Source organism: Globicephala melas, chromosome 5, assembly GCF_963455315.2.
Source record: "Globicephala melas chromosome 5, mGloMel1.2, whole genome shotgun sequence".
Lineage (NCBI taxonomy): Eukaryota > Metazoa > Chordata > Mammalia > Artiodactyla > Delphinidae > Globicephala > Globicephala melas.
The window spans coordinates 33,185,233-33,210,620 of NC_083318.1; the positions used below are offsets into that span (position 1 = coordinate 33,185,233).

General features: G+C 35.8%; 1 protein-coding gene across 3 annotated transcripts in view; it reads left to right on the top strand.

Annotated features, from left to right (window-relative positions):
- TBCK (TBC1 domain containing kinase) overlaps window positions 1-25,388 on the top strand; it is a 237,476-nt gene that overhangs the window by 88,383 nt on the left and 123,705 nt on the right. For all 3 annotated transcript variants that reach the window (XM_060299116.2, XM_030864124.3, XM_030864123.3), the window contains exon 20: window positions 12,418-12,503. In XM_060299116.2, coding sequence (XP_060155099.1) covers window positions 12,418-12,503 — 86 coding nt within the window. The remainder of the gene's footprint in view (window positions 1-12,417; window positions 12,504-25,388) is intronic.

The window sequence follows — 25,388 nt, forward strand, 5'->3', positions numbered from 1 at the left end:
TTACTATCATTTATCAGTAATGTTTATTATAGAGTTGACAGTATACTCTAAGATTCCATAATACCAAAAGGAGCAGATTTAATAATACCTTGGATGATACCAGGAGATTTCAGGGGCTATTCATTGCAAAATATGTCAAACAGTCACCAAAGACAAACTGACAAAATTAAACGTAGAAAATAGTCAGGTTAGTATTTGTGCAACACAAAAGGTGATTCCTTTATCCTCAGTTAAACATAAGACAGCAGTATAATGCTGTTAGTTTTAAAGCTAACATGAGGAGAGGAACCAAGATGGTGGAGTAGAAGGACATGCTCTCACTCCCTCTTGTGAGAACACCAGAATCACAACTAGCTGCCGGGCAGTCATCAACAGGAAGACACTGGAACTCACCAAAAAAGATCCCCCACCTCCAAAGACAAAGGAGAAGCCACAATGAGATGGTAGGAGGGGCACAGTCACAGTAAAATCAAATCCTATAACTGCTGGGTGAGTGACTCACAGACTGGAGAACACTTATACTACAAAAGTCCACCCACTGGAGTGAAGGTTCGGAGCCCCACGTCAGGCTTCCCAACCTGGGGGTCTGGCAACTGGAGGAGGAATTCCTAGAGAATCAGACTTTGAAGGCTAGTGGCATTTGATTGCAGGACTTGGACAGGACTGGGGGAAACAGAGACTCCACTCTTGGAGGGCACACACAAAGTAGTGTGTGCATTGGGACCCAGGGGAATGAACAGTGACCCCAGGGGAGACAGAGCCAGGCCTACCTGCTAGTGTTGGAGGGTCTCATGCAGAGGCGGGTTGTGCCTGTGGCTAACCTTGGGGACAAGGACACTGGCAGCAGAAGTTCTGGGACGTACTTCTTGGCGTGAGCCCTCCCAGAGTCTGTCATTAGCCCCCCCAAAGAGCCCAGGTAGGCTCCAGGGTTGGGTTGCCTCAGGCCAAACAACCAACTGGGAGGGAACCCAGCCCCACCCATCAACAGTTAAGCAGATTAAAGTTTTGCTGAGCTCTGCCCACCAGAGCAGCAGTCAGCTCTACCCACCACCAGTCCCTCCTATCAGGAAACTTACACAAGCCTCTTAGCCTCATCCACCAGAGGGCAGATAGCAGAAGCAAGAAGAAATACAATCCTGCAGCCTGTGGAACAAAAACCACATTCATAGAAAGACAGACAAGATGAAAAGGCAGAGCGTTATGTACCAGATGAAGGAACAAGATAAAACCCCAGAAAAACAACTAAATGAAGTGGAGATAGGCAACCTTCCAGAAGAAAAATTCAGAATAATGATAGTGAAGATGATCCAGGACCTCGGAAAAAGAATGGAGGCAAAGATTGAGAAGATGCAAGAAATGTTTAACAAAAACCTAGAAGAATTAAAGAACAAACAAACAGATGAACAAAACAATAACTGAAATGAAAACTACACTACAAGGAATCAATAGCAGAATAACTGAGGCAGAAGAGCGGATAAGTTACCTGGAAGACAGAACGGTGGAATTCACTGCTGCGGAATAGAATGAAGAAAAAAGAATGAAAAGAAATGAAGACAGCCTAAGAGACCTCTGGAACAACATTAAACGCAACAGCATTCTCATTATAGGGGTCCCAGAAGGAAAAGAGAGAGAGAAAGGACCCGAGAAAATATTTGAAGCGATTAGAGTCAAAAACTTCCCTAACATGGGAAAGGAAATAGCCACGCAAGTCCAGGAAGCACAGAGAGTCCCATACAGGATAAACCCAAACAGAAACATAACGAGACACATAGTAATCAAATTAGCAAAAATTAAAGCAAAAGAAAAATTATTGAAAGCAGCAAGGGAAAATGACAAATAACATACAAGGGAACTCCCATAAGGTTAACAGCTGATTTCTCAGCAGAAACTCTACCAGCCAGAAGGGAGTGGCATGATATACTTAAAAGTGATGCAAGGGAAGAACCTACAACCAGATTACTCTACCCGGCAAGGATCTCATTCAGCTTTGATGGAGAAATCAAAAGCTTTACAGACAAGCAAAAGCTAAGAGAATTCAGCACCACCAAACCAGCTCTACAACAAATACTAAAGAAACTTCTCTAAGTGGGAAACACAAGAGAAGAAAAGGACCTACAAAAACAAAACAGTTAAGAAAATGGTCATAGGAACATACATATCGATAATTACCTTAAACATGAATGGATTAAACGCTCCAACCAAAAGACACAGGCTCACTGAATGGATACAAAAACAAGACCCATCTATATGCTGTCTACAAGAGACCCACTTCAGACCTAGGGACACATACAGATGAAAGTGAAGGGATGGAAAAAGATATTCCATGCAAAAGGAAATCAAAAGAAGGGGGAGTAGCCTTACTCATAACAGATAAAATAGACTTTGAAATGAAGACTGTTACAAGACATAAGGAAGGATACTACATAATGATCAAGGGATCAATCAAAGAAGAAGATATAACAATTATAAATATATATGCACCCAACATAGGAGCACCTCAATACATAGGCAAATGCTAACAGCTATAAAACAGGAAATTGACAGTAACACAATAATAGTGGGGGACTTTAACACCTCACTTACACCAATGGACAGATTATGCAGACAGAAAGTAAAAAGGAAACACAATCTTTAAATGACACAATTGACCACATAGATTTAATTGATATTTATAGGACATTCCATCCAAAAACAGCAGATTACACTTTCTTCTCAAGTGCACACGGAACATTCTCCAGGATAGATCACATCTTGGGTCACAGATCAAGCCTCAGTAAATTTAATAAAATTGAAATCATACCAAGCACCTTTTCTGACCACAACACTATGAGATTAGAAATGAATTACAGGGGAAAAAACATAAAAAACACAAACACATGGAAGCTAAACAATACGTTACTAAATAACCAAGAGATCACTGAAGAAATCAAAGAGAAAATCAAAAAATACCTAGAGACAAATGACAATGAAAACACGACTATCCAAAACCTATGGGATGCAGCAAAAGCAGTTTTAAGAGGGATGTTTATAGCTATGCAAGCCTACCTCAAGAAACAAGAAAAATCTCAAATAAACAATCTAACCTTGCACCTAAAGGAACTAGAGAAAGAAGAACAAACAAAACCCAAAGTTAGCAGAAGGAAAGAAATCATAAAGATCAGAGCAGAAATAAATGAAATAGAAACAAGGTAAACAGTGCCAAAGATCAATAAAACTAAAAGCTGGTTCTTCGAGAAGATAAACAAACTTGATAAACCATTAGCCAGACTCATCAAGAAAAAGAGGGAGACGACTCAAATCAATAAAATTAGAAATGAAAAAGGAGAAGTTACAACAGACACTGCAGAAATACAACGCATCCTAAGAGACTACTACAAGCAACTCTATGCCAATAAAATGGACAACCTAGAAGAAATGGACAAATTCTTAGAAAGGTATAATCTTCTAAGACTGAACCAGGAAGAAATAGGAAATATGAACAGACCAATCACAAGTATTGAAATTGAAACTGTGATTGAAAATCTTCCAACAAACAAAAGTCCAGGACCAGATGGCTTGACCGGTGAATTCTATCAAACATTTAGAGAAGAGTTAACACCCATCCTTCTCAAAGTCTTCCAAAAATTGCAGAGGAAGGAACACTCCCAAACTCATTCTATGAGGCCACCATCACCCTGATACAAAAATCAGACGAAGATACTACAAAGAAAAGAAAGTTAGAGACCAATATCACTGATGAATATAGGTGCAAAAATCCTCAGCAAAATACTAGCAAACAGAATCCAACAGCACATTAAAAGGATCATACACTCAAGTGGGACTTATCCCAGGGATACAAGGATTCTTCAATATATGCAAATCAATCAATGTGATACACCATATTAACAAATTGAAGTATTAAAACCATATGTTCATATCAATAGATGTAGAGAAAGCTTTTGACAGAATTCAATACCGATTTATCATAAAAACTCTCCAGAAAGTGGGCATAGAGGGACCCTACCTCAACATAATAAAGGCTATATGTGACAAACCCACAGCAAACATCATTCCCAATGGTGAAAAACTGAAAGCATTTCCTCTAAGATCAGGAACAAGACAAGGATGTCCACTCTCACCACTATTATTCAACGTAGTTTTGGAAGTCCTAGCCACAGCAACCAGAGAAGAAAAAGAAATAAAAGGAATCCAAATTGGAAAAGAAGAAGTAAAACTGTCACTGTTTGCAGATGACATGATACTATACATAGAGAATCCTAACGATGCCACCAGAAAACTCCTAGAGCTAATCAATGAATTTGGTAAAGTTGCAGTATACAAAATTAATGCACAGAAAGTCCTTGCATTCCTATACACTAATGATGAAATATCTGAATGAGGAATTAAGTAAACACTCCCATTTACCATTGCAACAAAAAGAATAAAATACCTAGGAATAAACCTACCTAGGGGGACAAAAGAACTGTATGCAGCAAACTATAAGACACTGATGAAAGAAATTAAAGATGATAGCAACAGATGGAGAAATATATCATGTTCTTGGATTGGAAGAATCAATATTGTGAAAATGACTCTACTACCCAAAGCAATCTACAGATTAAATGCAATCCCTATCAAATTACCAGTGGCATTTTTTACGGAACTAGAACAAAAAGTCTTAAAATTTGTATGGAGACACAAAAGACCCCGAATAGCCAAATCAGTCTTGAGGGAAAAAAACAGAGCTGGCGGAATCAGACTCCCTGACTTCAGACTATGCTACAAAGCTACAGTAATGAAGACAATATGGTACTGGCACAAAAACAGAAACATAGATCAATGGAACAAGATAGAAAGCCCAGAGATAAACCCACACACCTATGGTCAACTAATCTATGAGAAAGGAGGCAAGGGTATACAATGGAGAAAAGACAGTCTCTTCAATAAGTGGTGCTGGGAAAACTGGACAACGACATGTAAAAGAATGAAATTAGAACACTCCCTAACACCATACACAAAAGTAAACTCAGAATGGATTCGAGACCTAAATGTAAGCCTGGACACTATAAAACTCTTACCTGAAAACATAGGAAGAACACTCTTTGACATAAATCACAGCAAGATCTTTTTTGATCCACCTCCTAGAGTAATGGAAATAAAAACAAAAATAAACAAATGGGACCTAATGAAACTTCAAAGCTTTTACACAGCAAAAGAAACCAATAAACAAGATGAAAAGACAGCCCACAGAATGGGAGAAAATATTTGCCAACGAATCAATGGACAAAGGATTAATCTCCAAAATATATAAACAGCTCATGCAGCTCAATATTAAAGAAATAAACAGCCCAATCCAAACATGGGCAGAAGACCTAAATAGGCATTTCTGTAAAGAAGACATACAGAGAGCCAAGAAGTACATGAAAAGCTGCTCAACATCCCTAATTATTGGAGAAATGCAAGTCAAAACAACAAGGTATCACCTCACACCAGTTAGAATGGGCATCATCAGAAAATCTACAAACAACGAATGCTGGAGAGGGTCTGGAGAAAAGGGAACCCTCTTGCACTGTTGGTGGGAATGTAAATTGATACAGCCACTATGGAGAACAGCATGGAGGTTCCTTAAAAAACTAAAAATAGAATTACCATATGATCCAGCAATCCCACTACTGGGCATATACCCAGAGAAAACCATAATTCAAATAGACATATGCACCCCAACGTTCAGTACAGCACTATTTACAAAGCCAGGTCATGGAAGCAACCTAAATGCCCATCGACAGACGAATGGATAAAGAAGAGGTGGTACATATATACAATGGAATATTACTCAGCCATTAAAAGGAACGAAATTGAGTCATTTGTTGAGACATGGATGGATCTAGCAACTGTCTCACAGAGTGAAGTAAGTCAGAAAGAGAAAAGCCAATATCGTATATTAACACATGTATGTGGAACCTAGAAAAATGGTACAGATGAACCGGTTTACAGGGCAGAAATTGAGACACAGATGTAGAGAACAAACGTATGGACACCAAGGGTTGAAAGCCATGGGGGTGGTGGTGGTGGTGGTGTGATGACTTGGGCGATTGGGATTGACATGTATACATTGATGTGTGTAAAATTGATGACTAATAAGAACCTGCTGCATTAAAAAAATAAAATTAAATTTAAAAATTAAAAAAAGGGATTAAACAGCACTTTTATTTTCTCCGTAAGAGTTGAATAAATCAAATTCTCTTCCCAGTTGCTGTGATTCAGAGTTAATATTTTTAGTTTGTAGGTTAAATGTATGGAGTCAATGAAATGTCACTAGAAATTTTAAGACTCATAATACATAAAAAAGACATTTTTAGCAAGATAGTTTTTAGAATAATACTGTTATCTTTTTATTAAATGTATTCTTCAATTTTTATAGAAAGAACAGTCAAAATTTTAAACTCAAGTTTGTTTTTTTAAAAAAATGCCATAGGGCTTATTTGTATTTTTCTCAATAATACAGTTTATAGTGTTTATTTATAATATATACCACATTATAAAATATTCCATATAACTTTTACAAGGATCATGTTTACAGTGAAATGTCTGTAATGTATTAAATGTGCTTTTCAAATAATTTTGACTATAATAAAACATTTGAGCAAAACACTCCTAAGCATATCTTACCAGAATCCACTTTCTATGTCTCACCTTAAATTACTTTGAAATAAAGAGTAATAGCATGCTATATGATACATAGCCACAGTTCTAATGTATAAAAGATACATTTAAAAGGAAAAATATATGCACCCTTTTTGTCTCATGGAATCATTGCCTTTAATATAGATCACAATAAATAAAATGGTCTTAACTTTTTTTTTTTCCCTTTGGAACCTGTAGTGTTAACTGAACTTTCATATGTGAAAGCCTGGAAATAATTTTTTCCAAATTTGTCAGGCCTCTACAAGCATAGTGCTTAGCTAGATGCCTGTGCTTTAAGAAAGATGAAGATATTTGGAGAATTCTCAGAAAAACAGTTAAAATGGGACTTATAAAATGAGTTGGTTATGTTATTTATGAGATGGCTGGATGGTGCCTCACTAGATGGCCAGCTCTTACAGGGCCATATTAGATAGCTTCCATTACATTAACTTCTATATTGGTTCTGTAGAGATTCCTATTTTTAACCTCTAAAAAGTTTCATTTCTCCACAAATTGTTTCGTATTTCAACTAGGTATATGTTGAAAAAGAGGAGTTTTCATACTTTTTAACTATGAACTTCTTTAATACACTTTGAAAAGGCTTATTATACAAATAAGCAAGACCATATCTGTTTCATATATGGAAATACAAGAGAAACCACAGTGTACACAGCACAAATTTGGAGAGATTGGTCAGAAAGGCCAAAAAGACTCATATTTAGTTTGATTGATTAACCAGTAATGTACTTTAATATTCAGTCTTTTTCCAAGGGATTTCATAGCCAAATATAGGAAATAAATGTGAAAATAATTATAAGTCAATGAAATAAGTATACATGTTACTATATTAGCGCAGAGGAAGAAGTGGGGTGAGGTTATTTTGATTTTTTAACTTTGTTTTTGGTGGCAAAGGAAAGGAACGGCATGTCTGGAAAGGTTTCTTAAGAGACAGAATACTTATTGACGAACTTGAAATTTGAGTAGGAATTTGCTTGGTGAAAGGGAGAAAGACATTCTGAAGACAGAGGACAAGGAAAAGAACTGAGGTAAAAAAAAGTGCAAAATGGATTGATAAAACAGCCAGTAGTCAAATCTGGTCCATGGAGCCAGAGAAAGAGGGATGGAGAGCTAAAGAATGAGCTGAAACAGTACAGTGATTATTGGTTGCCAAAGTTTATGGAAGAGCAATGATTTATTCTTCAAAATGTGTATTTTAGGCTTGGAATTAGAAATACTCAGTTTTCATTTTCTTGGTTTCCCTCTTTGATTGTCCTCCCGTCCCCCTGTGTTTTATGGTGTTTTAAGCTTTAAACTTCAAAATAACATTGATTTTGATTAGCATAAATATCACGTACACACTTTGTTTCCCATAGTTTTGGAAAACTCCTGTGTCATGTGAAACCAATCAATTCAACAGCTAATTGTAATACTGCGTATTCATTTAGTCGTTTAATTGTCTCTACTGAGATGAAAAGTTTCTATATTCAATAGCAACATTAAATCTTCTTTGAAAACATGTGTTTTTATATGTTTTTATTTTTTATAAATTTATTTATTATTTGTTTTTGGGTGTGTTGGTCTTTGTTGCTGCCCGCAGGCTTTCTCTAGTTGAGGCAAGCAGGGGCTACTCTTCGATGCAGTGTGCAGGCTTCTCATTGCGGTGGCTTCTCTTGTTGCAGAGCACAGGCTCTAGGCGCTTGGACTTCAGTAGTTGTGGCATGCGGGCTCAGTAGTTGTGGCTCACGGGCTCTAGAGTGCAGGCTCACTAGTTGTGGTACATGGGCTTAGTTGCTCCACAGCATGTGGGATCTTCCTGGACCAGGGCTGGAACCCATGTCCCCTGCATTGGCAGGTGGATTCTTAACCACTGCGCCACCAGGGAAGTCCCAAAATGTGTTTTTATAATTATACTCTAATAGAACTTTAAACTTCTTTATTTTAAAGTTTTTCATAAAATAGAGTATTTATATGCTTATAAGACTCAATGCTTTGCCTCTTACAGAAGAGAGAAAAATTATCTATTTAGTCAAGATGTCCTGTTCTGTTTTGTTTTTTAATCATGGTTCTATTAACTTATTACCTGCAGACATTTTTAAGAAGATAATAAATTTAATTACTTCTGCTGAAATGAATATTCATAATCATTTTTGGCACTATCAAATTGTCCCCAGCAAATTTACCATCGAGTTGATAAAGTACCAACACATAGGAACTTTAAAAAATAATATACTGATTAAACAATTCAGGGTTGTCCCCCTAAGATTATCTGTGATTATTAAAATTACTCTTAGATTCAGAACCTTAGAGTGCCAGTTGGATTGAAGAAAATGGAGGGATTTGAAAGGGATAGATTGATTAGAGTTTCAGTGATATTGGAAAACAGGGTTATAACTTGCAAGACAGACATACTTTAAGGTATTGAAGAGAAAAAAAGGCAGGTTCAGGCCCGTGAGGAGAGGCAGCCACTTAGTTACTAAGGATGGAAACTAATCCTTCATGGAAAATCCAACTATACCTTAATGTCATCTTGCACTTAAGAAAGAAACAACCCAGAAAACTGGCCTATAAAACATTTAAACTGTTGTTTGAAGTCACTGTACTATGTGTGTGTTCACCAAAACGGCCACTGGAATTTCACCGCAACATTCAGCATATTGTTACACTGTTTATAAAACCAAGGCATAGTTACACTTGAACCATTAGAAGATGTGGAAGTCAGAAAGGGAAAGATAGAGGGACGTACCATATAAACTTGGGAAATAAAATTGGGAAAATTTCTCCAATTTTTTGTTTACTTGTATATGTTTATAAATCCTTTGAAGGCAAGGGAACTATCTTCTTCACTGTAATGTCCCTAGCATTTAATGTAGTGCCACACATAGCTAGGATGAATATATAACTAACTAGTGATATTTTTGAGGGTTGAAGGGGCACTAAATGCACCAGACACTGAGTCTACCATTGGCAACTGGGACTCTTCCAGGTAAACTAGGATGTATGGTCCCACTACACATAGACATTCAGCAAGTCTTTTAGGGGGAGAAAGGAAGACAGGCATCAAAGTCTGAAGTCCAGTTGTCAAATGGGAATATAATATAAATCTCCTTTCTCATCCAACAGTAGCAAAGAGAGAAGGAGAGTATGCAACTTCACTCTAAGGGTTATATATTTGGAAAAACAGTACATTGCATATTTCCAGCTTAATGCACATCTTTGTCATGGATGACTTTAATGATAGGATATTGAAAGGTAGTAGGAAATACATTGAGCATTTTCAAAAATGTCTTGCATCATGTGACTAAGGAGATATTTCCTGAGACAGAAAATGTTCTACCATTACTAGAAATATTCCAAGATCTATTAAGTAAGCTGCTTGTAGATTTTTTTTTACTAGAGCAGGGTATGTGAGCAAAACATAAAATGATTCACAAATATAGCCCTAAAAATTACCTTTCTCTTTCCTTTCTCTTCTTTTGAAACCCCCTCTTCCCATTTAGACATAAAGGTTGGTGCTTATTCTTGTGGCTTTAGACAGTAAGCCAAATTTTATAGCTGGCAAACTTCATAATGGAAAATAATCTAATTTGGGTTCATTTGCAGTAAAATAACTTCGACTTCTTTTGAGTGCCGTGAGTCTAATGTCACCAAATGATTTAGTTTGGGCACATTTTAGTTGACAAGAGATTTATGACTCTCTGCATATTTATCTATAGTTCCATCTTCAGAATAAACTAGCAGCCTGATGGAAAATTACAAATAGTTACGGAATTGAGAATGCCATTTTTGGTTTGTGAGCAGAGGACACCTTTTGCTTTAAATCTGTTGCCCATTATCCTTCATCTTCTCCTTACCCCTGCTAAGAGAATGAAAGCAGAAAGACTGGTCGAAAAGGAAAAAATAAGGATATCCGTGTGTGGGACTTAATAAAATGTCATCTCTGTATCTCTTTTATGAAAAATTTTTTGAAAACAAGTAGATATCTTATTTATAAACAGCTGCACAGAAATATGATAGTGTCGTATAAAATACTTACACTGAATTCTTTGAGAATTGTCATTTAAAAGTATATGATAAATTTAAAAAATCCTATTCTATAGGAGAGGAATAAGAATTTTTAATATGGTGGCATTAGAAGGGAAAAAGACTATTTTCATTTAATATCTCATTGCAAAAAATTAAAAAGTATAAAGTTTCAGTAAAACAGAAATTTGTATAAGACATGGTTGTGTGCCAAAGTACAACATTAAACCTCACTTGAAGTTTAAGAGGAAATTTCATAAATACCTTGGTTTTTTTTTTAAGAATAACATTTACCCTTACATAGGTCACCTATCAGTTAGAAAATACTGTTTTGGGGGTTATTATAGCTCTAGATGCAAATCTTCATTATTATAAATCACAATTAGAGTATTTTATGAATATTTTAAAAGAGTCAGCAGTAATATCCATGGGATCTTTTGTTTTATTTTGCCTACCAGTCTGTTTTTCTGTAGCTCCTCTTAAATTCTCAGGTTGGTTTATACATCAAAGGACATATGCATTTCAGTTTTTTTTTGTTTGCTCTAAGGAACTTTTAAATTCATTTTTGAAGTAACTTGAAATTTGACATAGTGCTGATATCATCAGTTCTGTCATATCTCTCCCTTAAAGAAATTTTTCTGAATGTAACAAACCATACTGTATCTCATTCCAGAGCTTATCCTGAGCAACCAAAACTTTTGCCAGCCTTATAATTTATATTTACATATATGGTATACAATAATATACAAAATAAGTGTATACACATATTTATGTGTGTATTTTATATATATACACACATATATATTTGTGTGTATTTATATGTGTATGTGTGTGTGTATATATGTATGTATGCAGTTATAACACATGTATAAATCCCACCATAAGTGTTTGGCAGAATACAAGGAAAATGTTTTCATGATGGATTAGGTTTCTTCAGTAGATCCTTAATTAGCCATGTAATCCTACATAGTAATTATCTTTTATCAGGCTCAGATAAGAAAGATATTTAATAAACTGGAGCATAGCTGTGGACAATTGCCTGAGGCATGATTTTCTAGTTTAAAATGAAGTGTGCTTTTTAAAGTTAATAACTATATGCTTTCATCAACGTAAAGTTGAATACTTATGATTGTTGATGTTGCATACCTCTGGCTTCTAGGTAAATTAGGACTATAAATATACCATTGCTAATTGGAAGGAGAAAAAAAGAAGTTAAAGAAAAGTTAATTAAACCCAGAAGTTCCCTGGGCCTTAGGATCTATCCTGGGTCTTCACTTTACTGGAACAAATGCATATATCTGTATATGTAAACAAATTTGAGGTGTAATTATTCTATTTGTGACTGTGTTGTTCCTTATTTAAGTATCTGTTACACTTTCTGAACAATTAATAAATGCAAGACAGATTTAATATCACTAGACAAAATGATTTTGTTGAATTTAATAGGAAAAAATCATTCATCATGTGAATAATTTGTGATTCAGGAAATGAAGTGACAGCTCTGAAGGTAGAAAATAAGTTGTGGCATAGCTTTTAATGAAAAGCTTTGTTTGTTTAATAATTAGCCATGTTTGAAGTAGTAACAAAACAGAAAATTAATAAAGTATGTTCTCTTCATGGAGAAACCAAATCTCATTCAAAATGTAAATAAAACTAATTTATGTGGATTTAATGTCTTTATTTGAAGTACTATGTAAAAAAAAATGATTGTCTTAAACTTTATTGTCATTTCAGAGTATCTGACTGTATTCTCTCAGATGATTGCATTCCATGATCCAGAGCTAAGCAATCATCTCAATGAAATTGGATTTATTCCAGATGTAAGTACTTGTTGCATTAATAGAAATGAGGTAAAAAAAAAATAAAGCAGAAATCGGCAGCACAACAAAGTACTGTTTTTAAAGTTTTGTTGTCCTAAGAAGTCCATGTATCTAAACAAGTTCCTGCTACTAATTATAGTCTTTTGTTATAAAGTTTGTGTGGTTACCTTCCATATTCTCACTTTAAGTAAAGGGGAAGTATCTTATTTTTCTTGATACTATCAAATTATTTTTAAAAACCCAGTAGTGTGAGTGTTGTATTAAACTGTGATGTTAGCAGTTTTCACTTGGATTTTTTGATATTCAGGCCTGTTTTTGAAGAAGTAGGAAATTTGAACTTAGTAAATTCTTAAGTAGCTGCTTCTGTGTTTTGCTTGATACATTACCTTGGAAACTTTGCCAGATTTTGGCTTACTTCACTAGCTTCTTGGGTTCCTTATCAAACCAAAAGTCAGAGTTGACTGTCAAAGGTTAGCCAAGGTATAGCTTAGCCTATTACTCACATGTAGTATGTGACACGGACTCAAACCTCTTTTAAAAGACAGTTGGAGTACAGTATCACAGGACTTTGTAAAACAAAACAAAACAAAAAAGAACCTTTTTGAGATAGCAGTCTCCTTATTCTATCTTAACCTTCTTTGTTTCCTGATCATACCTTTCCTCTTAAGGCTTATATCCAGAAACGCATATGTTGATGGTAAGACTAGGGGTGAAAAATGTTTATATTAACACTATACTAATGCATTTGAAGTGTTAACAGTAACACAGTATAAATACTTGCAGGGTGCTTTGAAGTTTAAAAATACTTTCACAAACATTTCATTTGATTCTCAAGACAAATCTGTAAGGTGTATGAAGCAAGTAATTTCAGCATTAGTAGATAAGAAATTTATTGTTTGAGAAGGTAACAAAACTAAATAGTCTCAGAACATAAAACTTTAACTTATGTCATTTGACAGCCCTCTGCCCCTAGTCTGGTTCATCTTCCAGTGGGAGAACAGAGACTAAAACATAGGTGTACTAATTCTAGTTCATTGCTCTGTGTGTTGCACTGTAATTCTGTGATGTCATCGTCAGGCCTAAAGTAGCCATCCTTCATATATACAGTGGTATTTGCTTCTAGGCCTGTGGAGAAATACCTTTCATTTGAGTACATGGCTTGCTCAATGAGGGCTCCAAAAAATATATATACATATTATAAAATAAAATAAGATCAAACCCTATAATTATGTATAGAGATAGAAAACTTTGTAAAAATTTAACCAGTATATATATTATCATATTAAGTATTCATTTTTACATAACCCTACCTTTCCTGCTTCACATTATAAATGTGAGATATGGCATAAGACAATACTAGATTAAATCTTATGGCTAGAGTTGAAGAAATTATAAAGGAACTGATTGCCGAGTTGATAATTGTTTTAGGTTTCTGAGGGAAAAACTACTATGATATAGACTTAAAAAAAAGGATAATTCTTTTTTAAAAATTCCCTTGAAAGCACCTAATTGTGCTCGGTGACTAAACAGAAAACTACACTGCTTTAGTCAGAGTTTTAGATTGAGAAGAATCATTTATGTAGAAAAATATGTATGGAATTATAAAGATAGTCTGATAAAATCCTTAGACATATTCATGAACATAGTATTAAAAAATCACATATGGAAAAATAACTTATCTTTGCTTAATCAGAAAAATTAAACTCTGAAAGTGTACGGTATATGAGAAGAGGCAAGCAAAAAACATTGTTAAAAAATAATGTGGACATATATTAAGCGCTTACTGTGCACTAAGCACTGCTCTAACCCTCTTTAAGCACTCCTCTAATCCTCACAAGTTTGCAATCTAATTAAACAATGACTATTAAATATTTATACGTAAAATCAATTGGGGAAAGGCTAATAGCATGATGGAAGTAAAATTCTAGGTAACAATAACATGAAAGGTAAGAGTCAGTGGGATTTCAACTTAAAAGTGTTCTAATGATTTTGTATCATTTGAGGGGAAAGTAAATATGCTCTTTATATTTAGACATCAAGTCAGGCATCCTTTCAGATCTGGGATTTGATTTTACCATACTCAAAAGCTAATAAATGAGCCTGTTACTGTTTCATGGATATTGGCAGAAAATCCAAGACTCCTGTGTCAGAGACAAAGGACTTTCTCACTCACAGCACAGCAAGCAGCATGAGCATTAGCATATTTGTCTTGATTTCCCTTGCTTCCAAATCCCATAGAGACGACACAGAGGGTCCAAATGATACCTGCATAATGCAGTGGATTGTGTTATAGGAGAGGAACTCCGAGTTTAGGGAACTTGATTTTTTTTTTTAATGGATATTGAACATATCTTCATTTACTCTGGAGAGAGAAAGAGAGAGAGAGAGAGAGAGAGAGAGAGGCTGTCGTTTTCTTCTGAGGCTATAAGAAAACCTGTCTGTTGCTGCAAAAAGAGACTCTATCTCTGTTTACCACGGCTATTTTTGTACAAACATCATTGAGACTATACTGCAGAACAAAGGGCAGTTAGCATCTCTGCTCACAAGAAATGTAGAAGTACAGGAATGCATATTAAAATTTGAATGGTACTCACTAAAAGAATAGAAAGAAAATGTATAACTTTTAAATGGAATGGGGGAGTGTGGAACAAAGGAAAGTCATCCACCCCTTTAAAAACATAGAGAAAACACAGAAAGAGGGTAACCTGATTACCTAATAAAGGAAATTATTAGATATTTTAAAAAATCCATCTGTATACTGTTTATAAGAGACAAATGTAAAAATTTAAGGATATTGGTCAAAAAGGAGATTTAAAAAATATGAGGCAAATATTAACCAAAAGAAAACGAATGCAGTGATATTATTAATATAAACTAGTGAAACAGAAAGCACAAAATAAACCCATCCAGGTATGGAATTTGGTATATGACAGAAATGGCTCTATAAGTCAATTTGAAAAGATTATTCAATAAATGGCCCTGATGCAATTGCGTAACTGTATGGAGGGAGGTGGGAATCAAAGCCAACCTCACACCATACATAAAAATAAGTTCTAGCTTGCCTAGAAGACATACATATGGAATGTCAGATTTATAATTTCCATCTAGGAAGGAATTCTTACAGAAGTTATAGAAAGTACAAAACATAATATTTAAAGAAGAGAGAATTCGAATTGAGGAATGGTAGGAAGGGGCTTTCCATTATATTGGAATCTATAATGTACTATTTTGCTTTAAAAGTTTTTCAAAGCATTTGTGACAAAATGTTAGTTAATGTTTGTTAAATCTGAGTGGAGGGTACTTTAGTGTTTGTTAAATGTGCTGCTATATAAGGTGAGTTAATTATTTAATAATTCAATAATTTTGATATAATATCTTTATTCTATTTAGCTTCCCTCTCCATTATGACCCTCTCCTATAATTACTGGGGTATTTTTGTATAACTTCTTGTAAAAGCTTCAATACTAGTAATGCGAAAGTAATATTGATTCATATATATAGTGTGATTAGTTTCATGAGACATTCATAAGTCGCATGGGGTGGGGGACAGTTCCTTGTGGGTTGAGAATGTCCAGTATGTGGCAAATACTGAGCATTCCTGGCCCCCAGCCACTGATTGTCTATAATAATCCCCTAATCATTGTGACAATAAAACACCTACACGTTATTTCTGAAAAATGTCTCTACATGTATTTCCAAACATCCTCTAGGGAACACGTCTATCACTATTGAGAGTCCTAGAGTTAACAAAAGAGAAGTTAGGGGAAAGAGAATATATCTTAACCTGGAGGAAATTCCCTTTTCTCTGACTATTCTTTTGTCACGGAGAAAGGGCAAAAGGAGAGATATTTAACACAGTTAAAGTGTTAATAGAAAGATTATTTTTGGGGGTTTTTGTTGTTGTTGTTTTTGTGGTACGTGGGCCTCTCACTGTTGTCGTCTCTCACGCTGCGGAGCGCAGGCTCAGCGGCCATGGCTCACAGGCCCAGCCGCTCCGCGGCATGTGGGATCTTCCCGGACCGGGGCACGAACCCGTGTCCCCTGCATCAGCAGGCAGACTCCCAACCACTGCGCCACCAGGGAAGCCCTGTTTTTAGTTTTTTGAAATCTTGATTTTTGTGTGTGTGTTTTGTTGGGCTGTTTCTCAAGTTTGGAGATAACATGAAAATGTTGAGACTATTTTTAAATTTAATTTAACAAAAAGATTTGATGTTTTTAACATAGAGATTATTGACAATGAATAGTGGTGGGAGAGGTATGATGAAATGGAGAATTTTTCTAACATTTTTCTTATTCTATTAATAATCACTTATTTTTAGTTACATGTCATTAGTTTGTATGTGCAGTCTTGCTTTCTTTTTTTTTTCCCGAATTATTGCCTTCAGTGTTCTACCTTTAAGATGATTGCTTATGTTATACAGCAGAAACTAACACACCATTGTAAAGCAATTATACTCCAATAAAGATGTTAAAAAAAAAAAAAAGATGATTGCTTAGGTGACTTTCTGCACCTCCAACAATACAGGCTAGGATTCATCAAGGGCAAATGTGGACACTTTGGTAATGAGATCCCAAACTGAGTTTCCTGCTCAATAACTAATCCTATCAAAGTAAGCCCTGATTAATCTTCCATCATTAAAATGCAGACTCCTATTGCAGGAAAGATTGTGATTTCTGGCTCCTTTCCATTTGCCGTGGGTCACAGAACTCTGAATACTGAGTACTGCTGAAGCTTGAATAGTTAGGAATGTTGTGCACTGATGTGATGCTTAGATTATATATATCATGGTAGTTATGTGATTTACATATAAATAGGGTGAATAATGTGTATTTGGCAAAATTGGGGCCAGAGTGATTTTTATCATTTCTGTCTTGGTGTATGTTCTGCTTCTGAAAACATACCAGGCCTTTGAAATGAGAACAGGAAAGTATGTTTCTTCATTCTTAAGGAAACTATTTTTCTGAAATGCTATAAATAACATTCAACCTGCAAATTATGAACAGTTGTCCGGTGGCCAGTAAGAGAAATGATAAGGGCTATATCTCAGTACTATATGTGCCTCTTGAACCTAACCGTCTGCTAAAGATAAAGCTAACAAATTCAGTCGTAAGCAAGTATGCTGGCAAAACCGTTGTCATTAACTACAGTCTTAATGGATGCTTATACTACTACCGATTTTCTCCCTCCCTAAAAGTTTATCACTGTCATTTTCAAATTTTATATTGAGCTGAGTTTGTACTAACCAAAAATGTGAAAGGATTTCTCAGAAATATTTATGTATTTGTTTGTTTTGTTTGTTCATTTGTTCCTTCATTCATTCCTGGCCTTCATGTTGTTATTGTTACATAAAGAAATTTTAGGTTTTAATCTAAAGAGGAGATTAGTGACAATGAGCTTTTTAGATTTTTATCAAGTGTGGTTACAGGGTAAATTAGGAAGTTGCACCCTGTTTAGAGTCTCCCATAACAAGAGTCCCCACTAACCTGTTCTAATCCATCTGTGGAGTGCCAGGATATGTCCTTTGTCTTGCTATTGCTGTTTTCCCTGACTTTAGTCCTAACCCCATTCTACTGACCTTGGGTTCTTGAAAGCCCTTAAATACAAAAGGCTTACTGAGCTCTCTTTCTTATGATAAAGCTTAATTACCTTTCAGAAAGGACTCATATCTCAGAAGCCAAAGACTTATTAATTCCATAGGCCAGGTATCTTCTTGCTAAGAACACATACATACAAGTTAAGTATCCAGCAAGTTTCCCTCTTTAGTAAATCCTCACTCTGTTTTCAATCTAATGTATCCTTATACTGGTTGAGAGACAAGTAAAAGGAAGTATATGCTTAGTGAAATAAGTCAGACAAAGACAAATACTATATGATACAACTTATATGTGGAATCTAAAAAATAATATAAATGAATCTATATGCAGAACAGAAATAGACTCGCAGACATAGAAAACAAATTTATGGTTGCGAAAGGAGAGAGGGAGCAGGGGAGGGACAAATTAAGGGTATGGAATTAACAGAAACAAACTACTATACATAAAATAGATAAGCAACAGAATTTACTGCATAGCACAGGGGATTACACCCAATATCTTATAATAACCTATAATGGAATGTACTCTACAGAAGACAAACCTGAATCACTGTCCTGTACATCTAAAACTAACACAATGTTGTAAATCATCTATACTTCAATTTTTTTTTTTTTTTTTTTTTTTTTTTGTGGTACGCGGGCCTCTCACTGTTGTGTACTCTCCCATTGCGGAGCACAGGCTCTGGACACGCAGACTCAGTGGCCATGGCTTACGGGCCCAGCCACTCCGCGGCATGTGGGATCTTCCCGGACCGGGGCATGAACCCATGTCCCCTGCATCGGCAGGTGGACTCTCAACCATAGCGTCACCAGGGAAGCTCTATACTTCAATTTTTTTTTTAAAAAAAAGGATGTATGGTATGATGCAGCAGTTCTCAAACTTTTTGATCGGTCTTAGGACCCATTCACGTTTTTAAAAATTATCAGATATCCCAGAGTTTTTATGTGGGTTTATATCTCTTAGTATTTACTGAGACATTTAAAAAATTATGTAGTTATTCATTTAAACATGACAATAACGAAACCATTGCATGTTAACAAAATAACATTTTTCTGAAAAATAATTGTTTTCCAAAACAAACAAAAAATAATGGAGGAGTGGTATTGTTTTATATTTTTGCAATTTCTACTTAATAGAGGAAAGTTAGATTCTCATACCTGCTTCTAAATTCAATCTGGTTGCAATACCTTGTTTTAGTTGAAGTACATGAAGAAACTCTGGTGGCCCTACATGGGCATGTAATGGCAAAGGACCTTTTCAGACAGTGGTAGTTTCTTAAAGCTTAATTGCAATGTACAATCTAAAACTATATCAATGAACTTTTCAGATTCTTTTATTTTCAAGTCCATCAATCTATCTTGCACTGTGAATGGCTCTTTTACCCGTACATGATTTTGTAATGTTGTGCATTGGTCATTTAGAAAATACTGGTGCACTGAACTATGCAGATCTTTCAACTATGAGACATTTTATTATACAATATCAAAAAAATCACATTCGTTAATATCACCACTGATCTCATCCAAAAAGTCATTAAGTATTGAGAAGCTGCCAAGCTAACAGTGGCAGATTCAAGTTTTCCAAAATTCTAATCTTCACCTGACAGCTATTGTTGTTTCTTGAAGTGAAAGGTTCACTTCATTTTTGAGAAATATCTGCCAAATATCCAAGCCTGAAAAAAATTATTGTTTTTATGTCATTCTTACAAGTAAAAAATGGCATTTCTTGAAAAAAACACCTACATTCACTCATAGCTGAAATGATTGCCCAAGTGCTTTTTTCTCAAGACAATCTTTTTTTTTTCTTTTACACTAAGCAACAAATTTTTTTTTAAACATCTTTATTGGAGTATAATTGCTTTACAATGGTGTGTTAGTTTCTGCTGTATAACAAAGTGAATCAGCTATGCATATACATATATCCCCATATCTCCTCCCTCTTGCGTCTCCCCCCCACCCTCCCTATCCCACCCCTCTAGGTGGTCACAAAGCACCGAGCTGATCTCCCCGTGCTATGCTGCTGCTTCTCACTAGCTATCTATTTTAAGTTTAGTAGTGTATATATGTCCCTGCCACTCTCTCACTTTGTCCCAGCTTACCCCTCCCCCTCCCCATATGCTCAAGTCCATTCTCTAGTAGGTCTGTGTCTTTTTTCCCATCTTGCCCCTAGATTCTTCATGACCATTTTTTTGTTTGTTTTTAAGATTCCATATATATGTGTTAGTATACGGTATTTGTTTTTCTCTTTCTGACTTACGTCACTCTGTATGACAAACTCTAGGTCCATCTACCTCAATACAGATAACTAAATTTCGTTTCTTTTTATGGCTGAGTAATATTCCATTGTGTATATGTGCCACATCTTCTTTATCTATTCATCTGTTGATGGACATTTAGGTTGCTTCCATGTCCTGGCTATTGTAAATAGAGCTGCAATGAACATTGTGTTACATGACTCCTTTTGAATTATGGTTTTCTCAGGATATATGCCCAGTAGTGGGATTGATGGGTCATATGGTAGTTCTATTTGTAGTTTTTTAAGGAACCTCCATACTGTTCTCCATAGTGGCTGTATCAATTTACATTGCCACCAACAGTGTAAGAGTGTTCCCTTTTGTCCACAGGCTCTCCAGCATTTATTGTTTGTAGATTTTTTGATGATGGCCATTCTCACTGGTGTGAGATGATATCGCATTGTAGTTTTGATTTGCATTTCTCTAAAGATTAATGATGTTGAGCAGTCTTTCATGTGTTTGATGGCAATCTGTATATCTTCTTTGGAGAAATGTCTATTTAGGTCTTCTGCCCATTTTTGGATTGGGTTGTTTGTTTTCTTGATATTGAGCTGCATGAGCTACTTGTAAATTTTGGAGATTAATCCTTTGTCAGTTGCTTCATTTTCAAATATTGTCTCCCATTCTGTGGGCTGTCTTTTGGTCTTGTTTATGGTTTCCTTTGCTGTGCAAAAGCTTTGAAGTTTCATTAGGTCCCATTTGTTTATTTTTGTTTTTATTTCCATTTCTCTAGGAGGGGGGTCAAAAAGGATCTTGCTGTGATTTATGTCATAGAGTGTTCTGCCTATGTTTTCCTCTAAGAGTCTTATAGTGTCTGGCCTTACATTTAGGTCTTTAACCCATTTTGAGTTTATTTTTGTGTATGGTGTTAGGGAGTGTCCTAATTTCATACTTTCACATGTACCTGTCCAGTTTTCCCAGCACCACTTATTGAAGAGGCTGTCTTTTCTCCACTGTATATTCTTTCCTCCTTTATCAAAGATAAGGTGGCCATATGTGCATGGGGTTATCTCTGGGCTTTCTATCCTGTTCCATTGATCTATATTTCTATTTTTGTGCCAGTACCATACTGTCTTGGTTACTGTAGCTTTGTAGTATAGTCTGAAGTCAGGGAGCCTGATTCCTCTAGCTCCATTTTTCGTTCTCAAGATTGCTTTGGCTATTCGGGGTCTTTTATGTTTCCATACAAACTGTGCAATTTTTTGTTCTAGTTCTGTGAAAAATGCCAGTGGTAGTTTGATAGGGATTGCATTGAATCTGTAGATTGCTTTGGGTAGTATAGTCATTTTCACAATGTTGATTTTTCCAATCCAAAAATATGGTATATCTCTCCATCTATTTGTATCACCTTTAATTTCTTTCATCAGTGTCTTATAATTTTCTGCATACAGGTCTTTTGTCTGCTTAGGTAGGTTTATTCCTAGATATTTTATTCTTTTTGTTGCAGTGGTAAATGGGAGTGTTTTCTTAATTTCACTTTCAGATTTTTCATCACTAGTGTATAAGAATGCCAGAGATTTCTGTGCATTAATTTTGTATCCTTCTACTTTACCAAATTCATTGATTAGCTCTAGTAGTTTTCTAGTAGCATGTTTACTATTCTCTATGTGTAGTATCATGTCACCTGCAAACAGTGACAGCTTTACTTTTTCTTTTCCAATTTGGATTCCTTTTATTTCTTTTTCTTCTCTGATTGCTGTGGCTAAAACTTCCAAAACTATTTTGAATAAGAGTGGTGAGAGTGGGCAACCTTGTTTTGTTCCTGATCTTAGTAGGAGTGGTTTCGGTTTTTCACCATCGAGGACGATGTTGGCTGTGGGTTTGTCATATATGGCCTTTATTATGTTGAGGAAAGTTCCCTCTCTGCCTACTTTCTGCAGGGTTTTTATCATAAATTGGTATGGAATTTTGTCGAAAGCTTCTCTGCATCTATTGAGATGACCATATGGTTTTTCTCCTTCAAATTGTTCATATGGTATATCACGTTGATTGATTTGCATGTATTGAAGAATCCTTGCATTCCTGGAATAAACCCCACTTAAATCATTGTGTATGATCCTTTTAATGTGCTGTTGAATTCTGTTTGCTTGTATTTTGTTGAGGATTTTTGCATCTATGTTCATCAGTGATATTGGCCTGTAATTTTCTTTCTCTGTGACATCTTTGTCTGGTTTTGGTATCAGGGTGATGGTGGCCTTGTAGAGTGAGTTTCGGAGTGTTCCTCCCTCTGCTATATTTTGGAAGAGTTTGAGAAGGATAGGTGTTAGCTCTTTTCTAAATGTTTGATAGAATTCGCCTGTGAAGCCATCCAGTCCTGGGCTTTTGTTTGTTGGAAATTTTTTTTTTTTTTTGTGGTACACGGGCCTCTCACTGTTGTGGCCTCTCCTGTTGCGGAGCACAGGCTCCAGACACGCAGGCTCAGCGGCCATGGCTCACAGGCCCAGCCACTCTGCGGCATGTGGGATCTTCCCGGACTGGGGCACAAACCCGTGTCCCCTGCATCAGCAGGCGACTCTCAACGACTGCGCCACCAGGGAAGCCCGGAAGATTTTTAATCACAGTTTCAATTCAGTGCTTGTGATTGGTCTGTTCATATTTTCTATTTCTTCCTGGTTCAGTCTCAGAAGGTTGTGCATTTCTAAGAATGTGTCCATTTCTTCCAGGTTGTCCATTTTATTGGCATATAGTTGCTTGTAGTAATCTCTCATGATCCTTTGTATTTCTGCAGTGTCAGTTGTTACTTCTTTTTCATTTCTATTTCTATTGATTTGAGTCTTCTCCCTTTTTTTCTTGGTGAGTCTGGCTAATGGTTTATCACTTTTGTTTATCTTCTCAAGGAACCAGCTTTTAGTTTTATTGATCTTTGGTATCATTTCCTTCATTTCTTTTTCATTTATTTCTGCTCTGATCTTTATGATTTCTTTCCATCTGCTAACTTTGGGGGTTTTTTTTGTTCCTCTTTCTCTATTTGCTTTAGGTGTAAGGTTAGGTTGTTTATTTGAGATGTTTCTTGTTTCTCAAGGTAGGATTGTATTGCTATAAACTTCCCTCTTAGAACTGGTTTTGCTGCATCCCATAGGTTTTGGGTCATCGTGTTTTCATTGTCATTTGTTTCTAGGTATTTTTTGATTCCCTCTTTTATTTCTTCAGTGATCTCTTAGTTATTAAGTAGTGTATTGTTTAGCCTCCATGTGTTTGTATTTTTTTACAGATTTTTTCCTGTAATTGATATCTAGTCTTATAGCATTGTGGTCAGAAAAGATGCTTGATACGCTTTCAATTTTCCTAAATTTACCAAGCCTTGATTTGTGACCCAAGATATGATCTATCCTGGACAATGTTCCATGAGCACTTGAGAAGAAAGTGTATTCTGTTGCTTTTGGATAGAATGTCCTACAAATATCAATTAAGTCCATCTTGTTTAATGTATCATTTAAAGCTTGTGTTTCCTTATTTATTTTCATTTTGAATGATCTGCCCACTGGTGAAAGTGGGGTGTTAAAGTCCCCTCCTATGATTGTGTTACTGTCGATTTCCCCCTTTATGGCTGTTAGCCATTGCCTTATGTTTTGAGGTGCTCCTGTGTTGGGTGCATAAATATTTACAATTGTTATATCTTCTTGGATTGATCCCTTGATCATTATGTAGTGTCCTTCTTTGTCTCTTGTGATAGGCTTTGTTTTAAAGTCTGTTTTGTCTGATGTGAGAATTGCTACTCCAGGTTTCTTTTAATTTCCATTTGCATGGAATATCTTTTTCCATCCCCTCACTTTCGGTCTGTATGTGTCACTAGGTCTGAAGTGGGTGTGTTGTAGACAGCATATGTACTGGTCTTGTTTTCATTTCCATTCAGCCAGTCTGTGTCTTTTGGTGGGAGCATTTAATCCCTTTACATTTAAGATATTATCGATATGTATGTTCCTATTACCATTTTTTTAATTGTTTTGGGTTTGTTACTGTAGGTCTTTTCCTTCTCTTGTGTATCCTGCTTAGAGAAGTTCCTTTAGCATTTGTTGTAAAGCTGGTTTGGTGGTGCTGAATTCTCTTAGCCTTTGCTTGTCTGTAAAGGTTTTAATTTCTCCGTCAAGTCTGAATGAGATCCTTGCTGGGTAGAGTAGTCTTGTTTGTAGGTTTTTCTCCTTCATCTCTTTAAATATGTCCTGCCACTCTCTTCTGGCTTGCAGAGTTTCTGCTGAAAGATAAGCTGTTAACATTATGGGGATTCCCTTGTGTGTTATTTGTTGTTTTTCCCTTGCTGCTTTTAATGTTTTTTCTTTTTGTTTAATTTTTGAGTTTGATTAATATGTGTCTTGGCATGTTTCTCCTTGGATTTATCCTGTATGGAATTCTCTGTGCTTCCTGGACTTGATTAACTATTTCCTTTTCCATATTAGGGAAGTTTTGAACTATAATCCCTTGAAATATTTTCTCAGTCCCTTTCTTTTTCTGTTCCTCTGGGACCCCTATAATTCGAATGTTGCTGCATTTAATGTTTTCCCAGAGGTTTCTGAGACTGTCCTCAATTCTTTTCATTCTTTTTTCTTTATTCTGCTCTGCAATAGTTATTTCCACTATTTTATCTTCCACGTCACTTATCCGTTCTTCTGCCTCAGTTATTCTGCTATTGATCCCTCTAGAGAATTTTTAATTTCATTTATTGTGTTGTTCATCACTGTTTGTTTGCTCTTTAGTTCTTCTAAGTTCTTGTTAAACGTTTCTTGTATTTTTTCCATTCTATTTCCAGGATTTTGGATCATCTTTACTATCATTATTCTGAATTCCTTTTCAGGTAAACTGCTTGTTTCCTCTTCATTTGTTAGGTCTGGTGTTTTTTGCCTTGCTCCTTCATCTGCTGTGTGTTTCTCTGTCTTCTCATTTTGCTTAACTTACTGTGTTTGGGGTCTCCTTTTCACAGGCTACAGGTTCGTAGTTCCCGTTTTTGGTGTCTGTCCCCAGTGGCTAACGTTGGTTCAGCGGGTTGCGTAGGCTTCCTGGTG